Here is a 20131-nt window from a genome sequence, read left to right on the forward strand (position 1 = left end):
AAATTAATTCAGCAGGAAATGGTCAGAAATATGAAATCAGAATTTATTTGGATAATTTTCTAGTTTCAACTTTCTACCTGACTTAACAAATAATGTTGTTTTAATTCACACAACACATTAAATAACTGACTTGTTTTTTAAAGTAGTGGTGATAAAATCATAAAATTTTATACAGCATAGCCTTTGTCATTTTCCCTCAACAGTAACTAGTCTGAGCGCAGACCTCTCCTGCCGCCCGCTGCTCCCCTCAGCAGTGTACTTCAGTCCTTCTGCCTGCTCTGCTCCCCGCTCTTGGTCTGGTGAATTCTCTCACCCTCCCACGCTTCTGACTGTACCCAGTGCATGTATAAACAAAACAAACAAACAAATAAATAAATAAATGAAAAACATGCCTCTATAAAAAAAAAAAAATTTAAAAAAAAAAGTAGCCTGAAAGAAAACCTTGGAATCTTATCAATCATATTGTTACATAGGACTGTCTTAATCACTAAAATAATTCTCGGCCATAGAATTACAAAATTGACAAATATTAACTATGTCCTTGTTAAAATGTTACAGAAAACTAAGAAATTATCTTTGGGTATAACCTAAAGATAACTTATCAATTTATTTACTGGCATCAACGTTATTGTAATATAATACAATGAAATTGCACTGTCCGTACATATTTCCTATGAAATATTTATCAGCTTGACAGAACTGCAGTAAAGTCAATGTATTGTGGCTTATATTCATTCCCAGTAGAGTTTCATTAAGAACTACTGACGTAAATTGGCAGTGTTTTTACCACAGATACTTACAAATATATCTAAAATTCTGGCCAAAGAACATTTATTTTTAAATGCATATACTCTGTTACAGTTTTCTTTTAAAGGCTTCACAGTTAATTTTTCTTTGAGAGTTTTGTCTTTGTGTGACTGACTTTTTATCTTTTTTACTGTTACTGTAGCTCAGACTTGATCTGTTATTTGAAAGTGTAAATATATATTTATAAAATTAAAATATTGCTGTGGTTGAAGTTCTGCTGTCTCTGTAAGGTACAGGGTTGCAAATTCCTTTCAGGAGTTCTTTAGGTTGCATTCTTGAAACATTTGGTGAAGGTGCCCCAACTTGATTTTCTCAATCTGTATTGCCCTTTGGACCAAACAGACTGGGTAGATTTTCTAGGTTTACCATGTTGTAAAATGCGGGTTTTGGGTCCAGACTGTAGGGGGTAGCTAATCACTTGCTGTGTCACTCATGGGGCCTTGTGAATTGGGAGAGTACATATCCAGATTCTAGATTATCATCCTTTCTTAACAAATGTAAAATATTTTTTGCTAAGTAGTTGTGTTGTGTAGACAGAATGCAGTATATGGCTAATACCAGGGACTTCATGAATACCCATCTATATATATTGGACTGTCAGAAAAGTCATAATGTATTTTTTCTGTTTTTGTTGCAAAAATGCATCATGACTTTTCCAAAAACCCAGTATTTTTATTAATATGTTCTTCAGTGTATTCCTTGGAGGAGAAACAGAAAGAAACCTTGTGTGAAAATAAACTTAATAATCCTTTCCAAACTTTTCTGTAATTTAATAGGAAGCAATCACTCTAACCTATTTGCATTTTATTCTTTTGTTCATACGTTTAAGTGAACTGTTACCATTTATCACGAAGTTAGTGAAAATCTGTACTGTATTTTATTTTTCATAGATTTCAAGAAATTCTGAATTGCTTGTTCCAGAATCGAGAACAAATCAGACAAGAGTATCTGAGGTTGGAAATGTTACTGAAAGAAAATGAACTTAAATCATTCTACCAACAACAGTGTCATAAACAAATAGAAATGATGTGTTCTGAAGACAAAGTAGAAAAGGTATTTTAAAAAATTATAATTAAACTTTAGAAAATGTCAAAACATGGAAATATCTAGTTCTAGAAATTTGATAGGCAAGGTTACTTAGTCATCCATTCTCTTCAAACATCTGTAAATGCTGGAGGAAATGTGAAGATACAAATCACCAAAGATTGGAAAAATAATTTGAAAATATTGGATAATTATTCTCTTCGGTTTTGGTACTCACTGATGATAAATTTAACTTTCTTTTTTAATGTATTTATGTAGTTTTAGTATATAGGTAATTCTTATATTACTTATCTTAAAACTTTCTCTCATAGTAGCTTCCTGGTCTGTTTTGACCACCACCTCTGACATGTCTTCTCCTTTTCCACCTTCCCAGAAGTAACATTATATATAAAAATTTTTTATTTTTTTAATGTCTGAAAATCATCAAATTTTTAAGAGTGCTTTAAAAAAATAGCATTTCAATTTCTTCTCAGTCTGTAAAATGAGAAAAGATATTGATATAAGGTTGAATACAAGAAACCTGCATGTATTTTATGTATACAACTTAATGGATGTGGAAGTAAATCTCATGAATCCATTACCACAAAAACTATGCATCACCTCTAAAAGATTCCTCCTGTCCTCTTAATTTTTTATTGTTGTTATTTTGATATAAACAATAATATTGACCTTATAACACCCTATTAACAATGAGTAACCAATTAGAATTTTTAAATATACATCAAAATAATGTTTAGCTTTTAAAAGAAGGAAATCTAACTCTTTGCAACAACATAAATGAATCTAGAAGATATTATGCTCAATGAAATAAGCCATACCCAGAAGGAGAAATTTTACATGATATCAGTTATCTGAGAAATCTATAATAACCAAACTCCGAAGAATTGAGAGTAGAATACCAAAGCCTGTGGGAAGGCAGAACTGGTACAGAGGTTTAATTATGCAAGATAAATAAGTTTCAGGGATCTACTGTATTCTGTAGTGCATATACTTAGTATACTGAAAATTCCTTTTTAGTTATATTTTTTCATGATGCATTTAAAATGTCCCTAAAAGCTTTTTAAGGTAGTAGGAAAACTGAATTGGAAACATGAATTTAACTTAGTTTTGTAATTTTTTTAAATATTTATTTATTTAAGCATACAAGACCTGGGGCACAGGCCAGAGATGCAGGGGGTGAGAGGACTCACCAGAGACAGTGGAGAACAGAACAGGCAGACTGAGTGGAACACACTGCTGAGGGGAGCAGCGGGCGAGACAGGAGAGGTCTGCCTCGCTATGTCGGTTGCTCGCTGGCTGGCCGTGGATCTAACTCGTGCTGCAGAGGCTGCGAAATGTTTCATAGTGCAGTACTTTACCCCTTGCACCACCAGGGAGGCCCAGTTTTTTAATTTTAACAACAGCTTTTATTGAACACTTATATATATCCCAAGTATAGATCTAGACACACTATGTAGGTAAAGTGTTTGTGTATGACTTTAAATTACTTACAAGCTAGTTGGAGCAATAAAATATATATAAATGACAAAATACTTGTAATTGTCATATGAATAGAGGCACAATAAATTTAACAAAATGGCTAATATTATTGAGCACTAACTGTACCAGACAGTTTTCAAATTCTTTTTTTGCATGAGTTAATCTTCTATTGCTTCTAACAAACTACAGTAACATACCACTATGTTGTCAACCAAATGTGAACGACCAAAGCAGTGAGAACTCACGTCCGTTATCTGGAAATATATACCTAGTTAATATGGCAGGACCAGTCGTAAACTCTCCCTGTCTTGCTTCAAAGTTTGCATTCTTATTCACTCTGCTATACATTCTCTAAATACTATAGCTACTCAAAGGGGAAAACTGTGGCTTCTAATTTTGGTGATTATGAAAGATTTCCTAGAAAAGAGGCTACATTTATTGATATATACTGGGCTTTGCTTGAGAATAACAATGGGAGAAAATTGGAATAGTGGGATCTCAGTTTGACCAGATTTTTTGTAAGACAGTGTGTATGGAAGTATATGACTATACTATACAACACTTCCTACCAATTTCTGTTCTTTTCCCCATAGCATATATTGATTGATTGGTTGCCATACTCTCTCACAATCAGAAAATGACCACACCTAATCATTGTGAATGGATTGGAGTTGGCACATGAATGAAGACATTTTCCATATTGGGAATTATTGACAATAGATTGAAAGATAGGACAGTGGGCCAGATTGTGGCAACTTTGGATGCCAGGAGTTTTACAATTGATTTTTATAGTGAAAGACAATCTTTGAAGCAAAGGAATAATACATTATCAGAGGTTGGAATCAAAATGCCATTTTTGAACATTTGAATGCTATTATTTAGTACACTTAATAAAGTTGATCTATTTAACCACCCTCTAAATTGTTACTTTATTTCATCTTATTTAACCCCATTGAATTTGCATTGTGAGTAATAGAAAGATTTAAGGCAGAGTAGTAGAATGGATTTGGCTGGTTTCTTTAATATTTTTTTTACTTCTATCTTTATTCTTATGCTTAGTAGCCTTCTTTCAGCCCACTTGCCTTTTATGATTTCTTACTTTTGGTCATTTCAGTACATGTGTTCCAATTCTTATAGCTATTTTTATGAGACGAGGTAAGCAATGGAGATAAAGCCTCTTAAATTTTATTGGTTGTAGTTAAACTTGAAAAACAGAGGAAGACATTGAGACACTGAGTTTTTGCTTGTTTTTTTTTTTTTTTTAACATACAGACAAATCTATCAAGCTATAGTCTTACTAAACTGCTTTGCTAAGGCAAGGAATTTTATTTCTGTCTTAGACTCTCTCCAATAGAGGTTTATTATCAGAAGCACTAAAAGAATCGCATAACATATTTTTAGCTATAAATGGTTCTAGAGTATATAGAGTCTGAGATTTGTATTAAGGTGAATCTGTTGGGTAATTTCATGGCATATAAAGATAATCTACAAATTATATTTAATGAAATAATCAATTTACCATGTTAGCAGTTCTTTTGCATAAAGGTATGTATTAACAGCTAAATTTAGAATTATATATCTCACCCAATACCTTTTCTCGTATTCTGGGGATTTTTTTAATGATATATATAAAGCTCTATTGAAACCGTTATGTGAGACATTTTACTTTAATGTTAGGCCTTAACAGTTATATTTTAGAATTTGTTCCAAAACATTTTTTTGCCATGTAGTAGAGCGGTGATTCTATAGGTAAATGAGGTAAAATATTCCATTGAGAGAACCATCGTAATAGATTCATTTGATGAACATTAGAAGTATAAAGCCTGGGCCTCCCCGGTGGCGCAGCAGTTGAGCGCTGGGTTGCAAAGCTGCCCAAAGCCTCCGCAGCGCCGGTTCGATTCCCGGCTGCTCCCCTGCCACCAGAGGAGGGTCCCACATGGCGCACAAGACCTCTCCTGCCGCCCGCTGCTCCCCTCAGCAGTGTACTTCGGTCCTTCTGCCTGCTCTGCTCCCCTCTCTGGCTCTGGTGAATTCTCTCACCCTCCCGTGCTTCTGACTGTACCCAGTGCTTGTATAAATAAATAAATAAATAAATCTTTAAAAAAAAAAATAGTAACAAGTCTTTTAAAAAAAAAAAAAGAAGTATAAACCTAAAAAACATCCTTTTGGGGTTTTTCATCTTTTTGGTATTAAATATTGCTGCCATCAAAACCATGTATCATTTCATGCACTGGTTTTTAACAGTGCCTAAGATACTTATAAGTGTTAAAGCAAAATAAAGATAACTTGATTTAACTGCTTTCCTTCAGGCAGGTACAATACTTTTATGTTCATTTTTCAGATGAGATGAGTGAAGACCCACTGAAATTAACTTGCCTAAGCTTTCACACCTTCTGAATAGCAGAAGAAAGTCAAAAAGTATATATTCATTTTCTATTATAGCAGTAGCTCTAAACTTTTGGTTTCAGGACACCATTCTGCTTTGAAAAGATATTTAGAATCTCAAAGAGCTTTTGTTTACGTGGAGTCCATTTATCCATATTGCCATGTTTGAAATTTAAACTGAGGTTTACAAAAATACATTTATATATTAATTTTTAAACAACTGATTAACCTATTACATGAGAGTCTTTTAATGAAAATTGTTTCCTAAAGTAAAAATAGGTAGTGAGAGAGTTGGTGTTTCACCAATTTTTGCAAATCTCCTTAATGCCTGACTTTTCCCACCAGCCATATTCTCATAGGTGTTTCTCCATTGTTCTGCTATTATGTTATCATTTAGCTTCTGCAAAACTCTAACATACAATACTTGAAAATATTACGATAAAAAAGACTAAAAATTTTAATTAGTAGTTTTGACTTAAAAATAGCTTGGGCTCTCTGAGCCCCAAAAAGTGTCTTAGGGATTTTTAGGAATTTCTTCATCACCCTGGGGTTTCCATGCAGGAAAACCTCTTCAGTGTAGCATTTTATCACAGTTCTATCCCTACTGTGCTAGCTTTGTTTGGGGTTAACATTTGACTTCTTTACTTCCCCTTTTTGTTTGCTTGTCAGGTTTGTTTTGTTTTTATTAATGTATTAAATGATAAAGATTGATTGCACTATTATAAGTAAACAGAGAAGTCACAATAAAGAGTTAAGAACCTTTGTAAGAACAACAGTGCCTACCTACCAACTGTATTTGCCTGATGTATTTGGCTAGACTGAAATGGAGTATACTTCTGCCTACCTTTGTAATTCCTTTGAAGGGAAGGTCAAGTTAAGTTTTATGAATATCCTGAATATGCCATCTTTACCAGACATTATATGACTCAGACGTTCATATCCTGTATCCAAATGAAAATAGCATGTCTTTTTTTATTATTATTTTATCACCAATTTGTTAAAAGGTCTTAAAAGATAAGGAAGAAGAACTTATCTCCTAAATAGGGTAACATTTTGACCAAGTTCAAGTGTAGTTCCTGTTCACTTTTTCATTCATTTAGTTCCCTGCTTCCCAAGTCTTGAGGCTCTATTTTCTCAGTTGCAGCCATCATTGCTGACGATTGAGTTCAGTGTCTATTGACAAAGCCCACGGTTCTGTTCTGGCCCACAATTCCTATGACAGTATGCAAGACCCTTCAGATAAGACACCAAAAAGCCAGTTTTACTTTCAATTCATGCCCAGCTAAAACACTAAAAAGTATAAACTATATCCATTTTCAGTCCTGAACCAACCATCAGACCAAGTTCCATAGTCTGATATAAGTGCTATTTTCTGTCATTTTCACCAACCACTTTAAAGTCTTGTAGGTAAAACCGAAGCAATACAGCATTTGATTTTTTTTTTCACATCTTTCAAATTGGAGGAAAACAGAGCAAGACATGCATCTTCTTTCGTTGTGAATATGGAAATCATGGAACTTACCAAGCCTTCTATGAACTTTTCAAATGCAACATTGAAAGAAGTATATTTTAACACAAAAGAAAAGTTATAGCCTTCAATTTGACCATTGTTATTTCTTAAAGCCATAAACTCTCAACATGTAATTTTATAAAAATGACTCACAACTCAATTTCCTATTTTCCTGCTAGCAGTATTGTGAGATTTCAAGGGGAAAACAGCTTTAAATACAGAAGTATAGACTAAGAAGATTACAGTATCACGTTTACAAGAAAATATAGTAATTTATTAATATCACATACATCAAATATCAAAAATACTAGTTTGATTGTTCAGTGCATTGTTTTTCAGGCCACTTGCAAACGAGATCATAGACTTTCTGTGTTAAAAACTCGTCGCTTCTACCTAGAGAAGAAAAGGGAAGAGGAATTGAAGCAATTTGAAGAGAATACCAATTGGCTACATCGTGTGGAAAATGAAATGGTACTCTTAGGTCAAAATGGTCATATTCCAAAGGTATAGATGTGTTTGCATGTTCAGATTTATTTTGTGAGAACTGAGCTTTTTGAAACCCATTCTCTTTATTATTGAGTAAATATCTTTCATAAGACAGCTGTTGCCTCATCTCACTGAGATTTAATTTACTCATTTTTGCTGTTTTTACAGAATATACCTTCTGCTAATTGCATTCTAGATTTGCCTTTCCTATATTCAGAAGGTTGAAATTACTTTTAAATGTCATTTTTAAGTAAATGCATCTATTTATGAGGTAGACCTAAGTTAGGATAATATTGTTTCAAACTGTACTTGAGACTATATCATGTAGGTAATTTAAGTTTGTTTTAATACTAGATATTTTGTGCAAAATTAGTTTTAAGTGTGGTCAACATCACTTGTAGTATTGTTCAGGAAAGCTGGTTTGCAAATTGAGAGAGTGAGTTACATTGAACTAGAGATATTACACATGGAATGGCAAATGGTAACATTTATAAAGAATATTAATGAGTAATGTTGGTTAGTGGCTAAATCAGATCAGAATTGTGTTCAACCACAAGATTACAGAAATGAACTAAATGAACTACATACATGTCATCATTCCGTGGTTATGACATCACTACTCTGTCTCTAGTTTCAAGTTCACACTTAGAACAGAAGAGGAGGAAAGAAAGGCATTTGTATTAAAAGAGCAAAAACTATTTCAGAAATTGCAAACAGATACATCTGATTGGCTAGAGTTGTCACTTGACTATCCCTAGATGTAGGGAAACTAGAAAGGTGACTACTTTTGCTACACACATTAATCACTATGAAAAAAATTAATCACCTTAGAGTTTTCTTAATAAGAAAGGAAAAAGAAATATGGAATAACAACTAGCAGGCAACTGTGTCAAAGTAATTTCCTCCAAATACCTAATACTTCACAAGAACAGTTTTCGTAATTTTCTAAAAGGAGATACTTTTAAAGTTTTTGCTTTAATGCTCTTCTGAAATGCTATACTATGTGTCAGCTAATTGACATATATTTATCTGGAATCTTCTACTGAAAATAGAGATTCAATATATTTTAATATTTCAGATATTCAGTAATGAATAGAGATGGTAGATTATATTAAAAGATAACAAAATTTTTGTTTTGTTTCAAAGATTGTAACAAATAGATAATGACTAAGGAAATGGATTATCTGATTGTCAAGTAATCATTGTAAATGACCATGCTTTAGCATTAAATCTTTGACTATGGAGAGTAGAGGCTAGCAGTAGTCAATTATGACACCTCAAGATAGTAAAAGGAGCAGTGAATAGTAAGTAGCAGCAACCCTGTTTCTTAAGACAAAAGCTTAAACAAATAGAGACTGAGTAGGTCTTCATTCTAGAGATATATAGACAGTCAAACAACAAGTTAATCCGCAGCTCTATAATTCTGGAAATCTTCAAAATGTATTGCTGAAAGTATGCTAGCCAATTAGTTCAACAGATTAGGAATTAAATGTAGCACAGAGCATACTTTAATAAGATTTTATAATAATATAACTTAATTTATAAGGCACTTAGAATAATAATTCTAGTGTTTGATTGTAGTGTTGAATACTAACCATAACTATGACTTTTGGTAACATATTTAACTTCATTGTCTTAATTTCTCATCTTTAAAATATATTTAAGGCATTATAAATTTAAATGAAAGCTTTATTATACAAAGGCCTAGCAGTGCTTAACATAGATAGTTGATGATCATTTAATAATATTTTAAGCAATAGTAATGTAAACATCAATAGCCAAGGAACAGTGTACACAGAAGGAATGCAACAGGGTTAGCTGCATTATAAAACATTTTCTTCCCTTTTTTTTTTTTCCCCCCCAGAAAAGTGATTACTTCTGACCTTTGGGGTCATACATGCCTTTGAGAATCTGGTTAAAGCCATGTTCACCTTTTCCCAGATGGGAGTTTATTGAGGGAAATCATATCCAGACAATATTGCCTTTTTTTTTTTTTTTGGTCATTTTTTTTCTTGACACAACATTAATATCTATTCTAGAAGAGAAATATAATCTTTTTAATTACCATATTTATCTTAAGACAATATTATAGACATTTATATTTACATGGTTTCAAAGGAGTAGGCAAAAATAGACAATGATCAATAAACTTCAATAGGAATTATCTTGGGTTAGAAAAGGTAACTTTTGAAATTCCATGCTAAGTCTGAGGCATCTAAATCTATAAAAATTCACTCTAGAATACAACAGCCTCATCCGAGCACTGCAGCTATCAGATTACCCAAGCCATGTTCTGAATAAAAAGTTTTCAGAGAAACAGCTGATAGCTCTGTCCAACTGAGTGTTTCTTTTTTTTTCTTTTTTTTTTTTTTTAAAGATTTATTTATTTATTTATACAAGCACTGGGGACAGTCAGAAGCGCGGGAGGGTGAGAGAATTCACCAAGCCAGAGCGGGGAGCAGAGCAGGCAGAAGGACCGAAGTACACTGCTGGGGGGAGCAGTGGGCGGCAGGAGAGGTCTGCGCTCCATGTGGGACCCTCCGCCGGTGGCCGGGGAGCAGCCAGGGATCGAACCAGCGCTGCAGAGGCTGCGGGCAGCTTCGCAACCCAGCGCTCAACCGCTGCACCACCGGGGAGGCCCCAACTGAGTGTTTCACATTCAGTGCCTAAGGAATGATTCTCTTGAAAAGGTTGTAGACATTGAACATGTATAATACTTTTTGATTTATTTCACTTTTTAATAATGCATTTATTTCATTTATGTATTGAAGTCCATGCGTATCCAAAGCTCCCTTATTCTCAAGATTAGTTTCTAAAGGCCATTAAATTATAAGTATTAAAGATTCTTTAATTTTCTTTATTACTATTTTGGCCATGGTGATCTATAGGAATATTTAACTCATCTGGTAGACAAAACCATTCTCATGAAGAGTCCAAACAGATTTTTTGTGCGATAAATACAACATAAAATTTATCATTCTAACATTTATGGTTCAGTGGCATTAGTACATTCATAAAAATAATTTTAATACATCGCTTCTCAGTCTTTTGGCTAAGATCAAGTGTAAAAATAATTTCAATACGTATATGTATCATTCCAAAATGTTAATACTAGAGTATTTTTACCTCTCAGTAGTTTTACTTAATTTACATTAAACTCATACTATAATTTGGTATATTTATGTAATCAGCATTCTAATTTTTGGCCCAGTCTCAACTAGAGAAACACTTAACAACTAGTCTAGTGTTAAGGAGGCAAAAAAGTCAATTGTAGAAATTTACTATTGATAAGCATTTGCTTTCCAATATCTATCATAAGCTTCTAATTTCATAAATGGTAAAATATTCTTGATATTTTTATTAACGTATTACTAGTAATTTGGTTTTACCTTTTTTTACTTAATGGCATTGGTAAAGTTACTATTTATTTTCAGTAAACTTAAATTTTTTCAATACAGTCTAATCTAAATTTATAGCAATGCGCCTCCTATAACTGATTTTTTTTAATTGAGACAACATTGGTATACAACACTGTATATGATCCAGAGGTATGGGATCACACCACTTGAGGTGTATCAGATGTATGACACTTTCTACAAATCTCTTTAAGCACAACTTTTGCACAACTAAATATGGCCCTCACATTAATCTTTCAAGTGCATGACATTCATTTTATTTTCTTGTAACTTTTGTGTGTGTTGGGTGTGGGGGGGAACAACTCCATTCCCTCCATCCCAATCCTACTCTCAGTTCTCATTTCTGTAGATATTTTCAGCTAATAATTGAAATATCTAATTACTAGCTTTTTCCTACATAAGAAAATGAGAAATAACTTTGTAAATGGACTGATACATAATATACAACTGTGGAATGCACACAGTACTGTGACTTTCAAATTGGTGCTTTTTTTTTTTTCCTATCCTTCATTAACTACCTCTTAACCTCTCAAATCTATCCTCCCCACTTCTCTCTGTCTCCATTACCAACTCCCTACTTCAGACTCCCACCCTCCATTATTGCACTGCTATATTTGGTCTGTTTCCATTCATATTCCACTGCAATTCATCTTCTCCATTGTGACTAAAAGGAGCTTTCTAAAAAGGTAACCTTGTTCATATCACTCTTCAGTGCCTTCTCTCTATTATACACTCTATTATGATTTTCTAGACCTATTATGGCACCCAAATAGTTCACACATTTTATGTATCTCATCATATTCTTCACTGCCAGCATAGCTAACCTATTTGTAGTTCTCCAAACAGATCATGATCTTTCAGTCACAGTGATTACCATGGGCAAGACAAGAAAATACTTGTAAACTTGGTTTTCCAAAAATGATAAGCTAGTCAAGGGCCATTTTTATTGACCAATACAATTATACAAGCAAGGCTTGTCTCTTTAAAAGAAGAATGATTTAAGATGATAAAAGAATAAGATTATTGAAGAAATATCTTGAGGGATTATTTTAAGGTATAAAGAGGGAATAGTTGACAAATAGGTTCACATTATTAGAATCTTTGTATTTGCTAAGTGGGAAAGACTAAAGAGATCACTTAGTCAAGTTCATAAATTTTAGGTAACTTCAGCTCCATAAAAGTCCTATTTTTGACTTTAGATATAACATTTATGTCATCAACGAGACCATCTCTAAAATCACCTGACTCATATTATCCTGACTCCCTTAAAAGAATTTTTTTCTGAGATACTTGCTGTATTTCTTGACTTGCCATCATGAATTATGTAAATAACCTCCAGCTTTACTGTATTTCAGACATGTAGAGTGACAATGTTTGCCTGTCACTGCCTATCACTAACATAGAAAGTATTTTTTAAAAAGAGAGTAAAACGACAACTTTGGCTATTAGCAAATCAACAGTCAACTACAGGTTGGGATAGAGTATGAAAGAACTAAAATGAATAATGAAAATAATCCCTAGAAGGAAGTTCCAGGCACAGCTCCCCTACTTTTAGAATTGTTTCACAAAATTCACTCCCTTTTATTGTACTTTTATTATACTAAAATTTTTCCAATTAAAGACTGAAAATTATATTAGTTATTACTATTCATACTTTAAAGTATAACCATTTAGCTGATATTTTCCATAGTTAATGTTTAGTAGGTTAGAAGAAAAAATCAGTAATTTCAGATGGTCAAGTAGGGAATATTGGCCCTACAGAAAACTAAGGTTTAATGCTTAGCGTTTTGCTCTAGAATGAAGCTTATACCAAGATTAGCTGGAGGCATGAAACTCCAGACTCTACATTGGGCCGATTCACTAGACTACTCTGACAGGGGCCTCCCTGGTGGCGCAGGGATTAGAGTATCAGTGCTATCTAGAGCTATCACCAGCCACTGCGACAGGAGTTCAATCCCCAGTCAGGGAACTAACCACATGGTGTGGCAGACCTCTCCTGTCTGGCCTGCTGCTCCCCTCTGCAGTGTATTTCAGTAGATCTGCCTCTTCCACTCCCCACTTTGTCTCTGGTGAATCTTCTCACCCCCTGTACCTCTGACCTACACCCCAGTTCTTGTATGCATAAATAAATAATAAATAAACTACTTGGACACAGCTCCTGTTCTGGTGCTAGACCTTGCAGTCTACTTCAGACAGAGTAACTGCAAATAAAATAAAGACAGGAAATTGTTACTGATGCGTGGTATGACTGAGACCGTAAGGGGTGGGAGGTATCCAAGCTGGCCATTTTCTTCAGTTTCTGAGGAAACTTGAACCATACCTTACATTTAATTATACAACAGACAGCTTGTACTTGAATTCTTTCTTGTTTGAAATTGTTTCTAAATATTTCATATATTAAAAAATTAAAATGGTGTCACTATTTAAAATAATTATTAAAATTGATTTAATTTTAATATCCTTAAAGGAATCTAAAGTACAGTCACATTGTTTTCCCCAGGAACTCAGTAGAGATCTTCGTTGCCACAATTTGCACCTCCAGAACAAAGATCTGAAAGCTCAAATTAAACATATGAGGGATCTAGTTTGTCTTCAGGAACAGCAACACAGGCAAACAGAGGCGTAAGTACATGAATTTACCTGTTCTATAATTTTTTACGCTGTAGACCTAAGGAATTTCAGTCATAGAAGTTCACTTTTCCACTGTCAGAAAATTGAGTTTTATAAGGGCTACATCATTTTCTTCTTAGGCTTGGAGAGTTGGAAATCATGGAGAAAGTGAAAAAAGATGTGGTTCCTCTCTTCCAAATAATACCTCATAGGGCTTTGTGGTTTTGAAAGCGTTTTTCTTTAAAATGTTATTATTTTTATGTAATATATGCCTAGTAATACAAAATTTGAAAATACCTATACAGTAAAAAGGAGTCTGTCTTCTACCTCTGTACTGTAACCATCCATTTCCCCTCTTAAAAGCAATTACAATTAATACAACTGAAATTTTTTTTATGCTGATTCTAAATTTTATTTTTTTTTTATTTTTATATTCCCCCATACAATTGCAAATGCCCCATTTTGACCCCAATCCCTCCCCTCCCGCCCCCCACCCCCCAAAAAGTGTCTCTGGTTCATAGTTTTTTGTTGATTTTGATTTTCACTTTCTTATAGTTATTCATTTTCCTGGTCCCTTATTTAAGTTTTGTAGATTCCTGCTATGAGTGAGATCATCCGGTATTTTTCTTTTTCTTTCTGGCTTATTTCGCTGAGCTTGATCCCTTCCAGCGCCATCCATGTTGCTGCAAATTGCATGTGTTTATCTTTTTTGAATGCTGAGTAATATTCCATGGTGTATATGTACCACATCTTCTTGATCCAGTCATCTATTTTTGGGCATTTGGGTTGTTTCCAAAGCTTAGCTATTGTAAACAGTGCTGCTATAAACATAGGGGTGCAGGTGTTCTTTGGAATTGATGTTTCTGTGTCCTTTGGGTAAATACCTAGGAGTGGAATTGCTGGATCATATGGAAGCTCTATGTTTAGTAGGTCCAGAAATCTCCACACAGCTCTCCATAGTGGTTGGACCAGTCTGCACTCCCACCAGCAGTGCAGGAGAGTTCCTTTTTCTCCACACCCTCGCCAACATTTGTTGTTGCTAGTTTTTTAATATGTGCCATTCTCACTGGTGTAAGATGGTATCTCATGGTAGTTTTGATTTGCATTTCCCTGATGACAAGTGATGTTGAACATTTTTTCATATGCCTGTTGGCCATTTGCATTTCCTCTTCAGAGAAGTTTCTTTTTAGCTCTTCTGCCCAATTTTTGACTGGATTATTTTCTTTGTTGTTGTTGAGTCTCATCAGCTCTTTGCAGATTTTTGTGATCAGTCCTTTATCATTAGTGTTGTGTGCAAAAATGTTCTCCCATACAACTGAAATTTTTAAGTAAGCAGTTTTTAAACATTCGTAATTCCAGAATGATTTTTACTGTCATTAAAATTAAATTTGCTGAACTTGTATGTTTTTTTTGCTTCAAGTGTCCCAATTTTTAGGCAATGTTATAGGGGCTCTTTTATGCTCTGCTAGCTCAGTAACAGCATTTTGGTTGTTGAAACAGTATTTGTAACTTAACCTTTGTCATTTACCTTGGATATATTCATCAGCTCCTTAGGTGTCATTCTGTTATAATGTAAAAATAACAAATTTATTTCTCTAATGACTTTTTTGCTTCTTTAAAATTTAACCAGAATTCTACCAGTGTTTTCAAGTAACTGATAATTAAATTTGCTATATTTTTGATTTGAAGGAATTCATATTAGGGCAAATACTTTTAAAAAGAAGAAAAGGGAAATAAAAATTTAAGGAATATAATCCTTCTGTCGATAGAAGACAGTCAACCTAATCTTCCCATACTTTTATACCTGGTACAAAATATTCATTTACCTGTATTAAAACCACCAGCAGGGCCTCCCTGGTGGCAAGGATGCAATCTATGAAGCTATCCACAGCCACTGCAGCATGAGTTCAATCCCCAGCCAGGGAGCTACTCACATGGCGCGGCAGACCTCTCCTGACTCACCCGCTGCTCCCCTCAGCAGTGTACTTCGGTCAATCTGCCTGTTCTGTTCCCTACTCTGTCTCTGGTGAATCCTCTCACCCCCCACAACTCTGGCCTGTACCCAGTTCTTGTATACATAAATAAATCAATAAAAATAAAATAAAATAAAATCAACAGCAAAAAACTAAACTCATCAAAGAAACATTGATCTATTTCAACCAAACTCTATTTGTTACGTCAGGCATAGATTATTAATACATTTAAGATAAATTTTGTGTCTCAAAGTGGAAAAAGAGATTTCTTACTAACTTATTTAGAAAAATTCAGAGGTCATATGACATGATGAAATAGTGTGAGTTTTGGAATTGGTCTTGAATTTTAGCATATTAGCCACATAACCTTTCATAAATTATTTAACCTCATTAAACCTTAGTTTTCTTATATGTTAAATTACTTATCTATAAAGAATTTGAAAGATTCAGATGGCAAAAGTAAATCAACAGCATGTATTGTACATCTCTGATACTACCTTCAGGTTGGATGATTTACTCGGAGGAGTAACTTGACCTATCATACAGTTGTATTATGATTTATTATAGTGGAAGTACACAAAACAAAATCAGCAAAAGGAAAAGGCACACAGGGAAGGAGGCACAAGGAAACAAAATGCAAACTTTCATATGTCCTCCTCCAGTGGATTTGCACAGGTTGCACTTAAGTTTCCCAGCAAAATGTCATGACAACACATATCAACTCTCTCTTCTGGAAACTCTTCAGACACTCAGTACTTGAGTTTTTATTAGGAGTTGATTGCATGAGCACCCTATAGAATACATGAAAATTTCAAACTTTCCAGAGGTAAATCAGCTGTTCAGCATAAATCATGTTTGCAAAAACAACTTACGCATAGTAGCCACTCTTAACCTGTTTTGAGAATGATGGGGGCCTTCCCAAAATCCAAGTGTCAAGAAACCAGGCCAGACCAACTTTGCTAACAAGTCTTTCCATGAGTAGCAGCCTTAGGCCATTTAACATGATTAATATATTCAGTAAATAATTACTTTTGTTGGCTTTCTAAATAATGACATTTCCCTATAGATAGGAATTGTGGTTACCTTCCTGGTTTAAATGGAGTACTTCCGACTCATTCCCATCCCCACCAAAAAGAAAAAAGATAATTTGTGCTACTATCTAAATATTTAAGACTCCTAGGTAACAAAGTATTTATATCCTTGTGTGCTAAAATTAATGCCTGTTCTTCCCATTGCTCTATTCATACCCTAAATGACTCTATTCTGGATGTTACAAATCAACTGGAACATCAAATATTAACTACTTCACTATACCAGGCTGAATCATTTCAGATCATTCATACTGTTTGACATCTTCCTTGATATAAAACCTCAGAATGATTATTTGATTATATAAATATATAAATGTTTAACTGAGGTGCTTCTTCAATAAAATCTAATACGTTAAAAGATATATTCTGTGCTTTCCTGATTGACAGCAATAGGGAAAATTTTGAACCACAACTAAGATTCTTAATGATTCTTCATACACACCATATTTTTCTACTGCCTTGCAACTGAATGCCTTTGAAAACCATTGCTTTAGCTCATGAAGAGCTAACTTGAAGGTTCAGATTAGTTCATTTGTTACTAGTTTTTTTAATGTTATGTACCTAAAATTAGCCCCATATTTTGATTGTATTAATTTTTCATTTCACTACCATGGTAATCAATCACAATATCTTTGGTTTGTAAATCACATCATGCTTTGCAAAAAGCTTTCATATGTATTTAACTCACTTAGTGCTCAAAATAATCTGTTTTGACTAGTGACCATCCAGTTGTATCTCACACTAAAAAAAGGAGAAACTTCAGTTTATACTTGTTACAAAGTAATAGAGATACAGGTAAAGAACTCAGACTACAAAGGTCTGGTGATTTTAATTCCAATCCAAGATGTTTCCAGTTATATATTTAATGTATTAGGAATATTTTGAACTACTTCATTAAAATATTCTAAAGGAACGTATATACAGAGAATCATTTTAATGATTTGCTAGTACTTTGGGTGTAACTTAGAAGTGCAATAATTTATTTATAATTTAGTATCTCTCTTTTCTTCTTCCTTCTCTATATAGAGTATTAAATGCTTTACTTCCAGCCCTAAGAAAACAATATTGTGCATTAAAAGAAGCTGGCCTGTTAAATGCTGCTTTTGAGTCTGACTTCAAAGAAATTGAACATTTGGTTGAGAGGAAAAAGGTGGTAGTTTGGGCTGACCAAACCACTGAACATACCAAGCAAAACAATTTACCAGAGATTTCTATTCTTATGACTTTTCCCCAGCTTGTACCATGTCAGTCTACTCCTTGTAAGTACAGCTTTTATTTTATTAAATAAAGAGTTATATTATTTCTAGAGTAACCTCCTTTATATATCAATCTACAGAGCAGTTGATATTTTAATAGGTTTGGCTACTTTGTGAGAATTAATGGGGAAATTTGTTGTGGAATCATTTCAATTAACCTGTATTTTCCAAAGGTCTAAGAGCAAGTATGTATTGATGTTCTAAATGAATATAGAAGTAAAACCTTGAAGTTATAGTACTCATTTTTGTTCAGAGTAATTTTACTATCATCCTTCTTTAAAATTTAACCCATGTTAAGGACTGCATAGTAAAATTATTGACATTGTACTCTGTAGTATCTAATAATATGTTAAAAACATCTAAACTGGGAAATCACTTGATAGCTCTTCTCTCATTGAAGTGTGTATGGGACATTTTAATTGCAAAATAACATTTGATCTTGTTTTTAAAGATTCAGACAATATAAAATACATATAGAAGTAGAATGTCACCTTTTCCCAGAACCCCCCCATCCTGTGTCCTAACTCAGAAATACATGCTATTTAGAGTTTGATTATATGTATTTTTATATTATTTCTATTAGATATTACAACTAGTGTTTTGTCAGGTTTCACGTGAATGCTACCACATTATACATGCTGATCTACAATTTTCTTGTTTTTAATGTACATTTTTAGGATATACAGTTTTATTAACAGTTATGAGAATCTAGAGAATAAATGTGCCATAATTAGCCATTTTTCTGTCATGAACAGTACATTTGAGTGCATGCCTGTGTATTCACATTTTTGCATGTGTACCAAATTCCTAGAATCTGATTTGCTGGGTCAGAGAACAAATGCTTTTTAATTTGTTGATTCTCAAATTTTTCTTATAATAAATGCTTATATTCTTTTTAAATTTGAAACTCTCAGATTACTACTGAAATTGTTTCATTTTCTCTGATGTATCTTTTGCTCATTGAGTTGGTGGAGTTTCTTATTTGTTTCAGATTTAGAGGAAAGGAGTTTTGGTTGGTGCTCAGTTAATAGGAGCTCTGGTTCTTGTGGTGGTGTTTTGTTTTTTGTTTTTTTTTTTTTTTCCTTAGTTTATCAATATTTTAATACTATTGATATTTTTTTTTTTACTTTATGTAGTAAGATTTGTTTTCCATTATAAGGAGTTTTCTAGGAGTCTTGCAATCTGAAAGTGTTTGCAATACCCCTTCACTTCCAAACACAGTCCATTTTTCGTATGAGGGTGGATATATGCTGACAGTAATAACAAATAAGACCTTATTCTCTGTAGAAAGAAATGAGGTTTTTTTTTTTTCTCATGTACTAAAACCAATTGAGCCTTCTAATAATTAGGTGAAGAATGCCAGGGATCTTCACAAAAACTTGGCCATAAAAGTCCATGGATTTTCTGGGGAAAAGTTGACATAGATTCTATTGCACATGTTATTCCTGAGTACCCAGGGGACCTACAAATAACTTAATAGGAGAATTGAGACCTCATCCCTGAGGTAGGATAAGAGCAAGAAGACCTGGGAACAAAGAAGTTTCCTGAGTCTTCTACAGAGAATTCACAAGCTGCTAAATAGTCCGCTTGCCAGCCGATAGTAAAGCCCGCTTTCTCATTCACTTTCACCACTTATTGTATTAGTACTAAATGTGAGTTTCCAATAACAAGACCTGAGCCCCCAACACCATCTTTCAAATAGAGGAAAATCAGAACAAACAACATACCCAGTGAATAAAAAGCAGTGAAGTACATACAATTGATACCATACATGAGGAAAATGCCTATTAAAAAAAAGGCTTTAATCAAGCAATAAATAATCCATATAGGGGTCTTCCTGGTGTCATAGGTGTTAAGTCTAAGCGCTATCAAGCTATCACTGCTGTGGCCTGAGTTTGATCTGGCCAGGAAGCTAACCCCCATATAGCACAGAAGACCTCTCCTGTCTCTCCTGCTATTCTCCTTGGCAGTGTATTTCAGTAAATCCTCCTGTTCTGCTCTCCCCGCTCTGTCTCTGGTGAGTCTTCTCACCTCCCCCATGCTTCTGGCCTACACCCCATCTTTCTATGCATAA

At 33.8% G+C, this 20131-nt stretch overlaps 1 protein-coding gene across 1 annotated transcript in view; it reads left to right on the top strand.

Moving 5' to 3' along the window:
• KIF18A (kinesin family member 18A) overlaps nucleotides 1–20131 on the top strand; it is a gene marked incomplete at both ends in the record, with an annotated part of 59054 nt that overhangs the window by 13283 nt on the left and 25640 nt on the right. The window contains 4 exons of the mRNA XM_084231601.1: nucleotides 1698–1860; nucleotides 7565–7729; nucleotides 13628–13749; nucleotides 17828–18060. Of these exons, the coding sequence (XP_084087727.1) occupies nucleotides 1698–1860; nucleotides 7565–7729; nucleotides 13628–13749; nucleotides 17828–18060 (683 nt within the window). The remainder of the gene's footprint in view (nucleotides 1–1697; nucleotides 1861–7564; nucleotides 7730–13627; nucleotides 13750–17827; nucleotides 18061–20131) is intronic.

Source organism: Talpa europaea, assembly GCF_964194135.1.
Source record: "Talpa europaea genome assembly, chromosome: 1".
In the NCBI taxonomy this organism is placed as follows: Eukaryota; Metazoa; Chordata; class Mammalia; order Eulipotyphla; family Talpidae; genus Talpa; species Talpa europaea.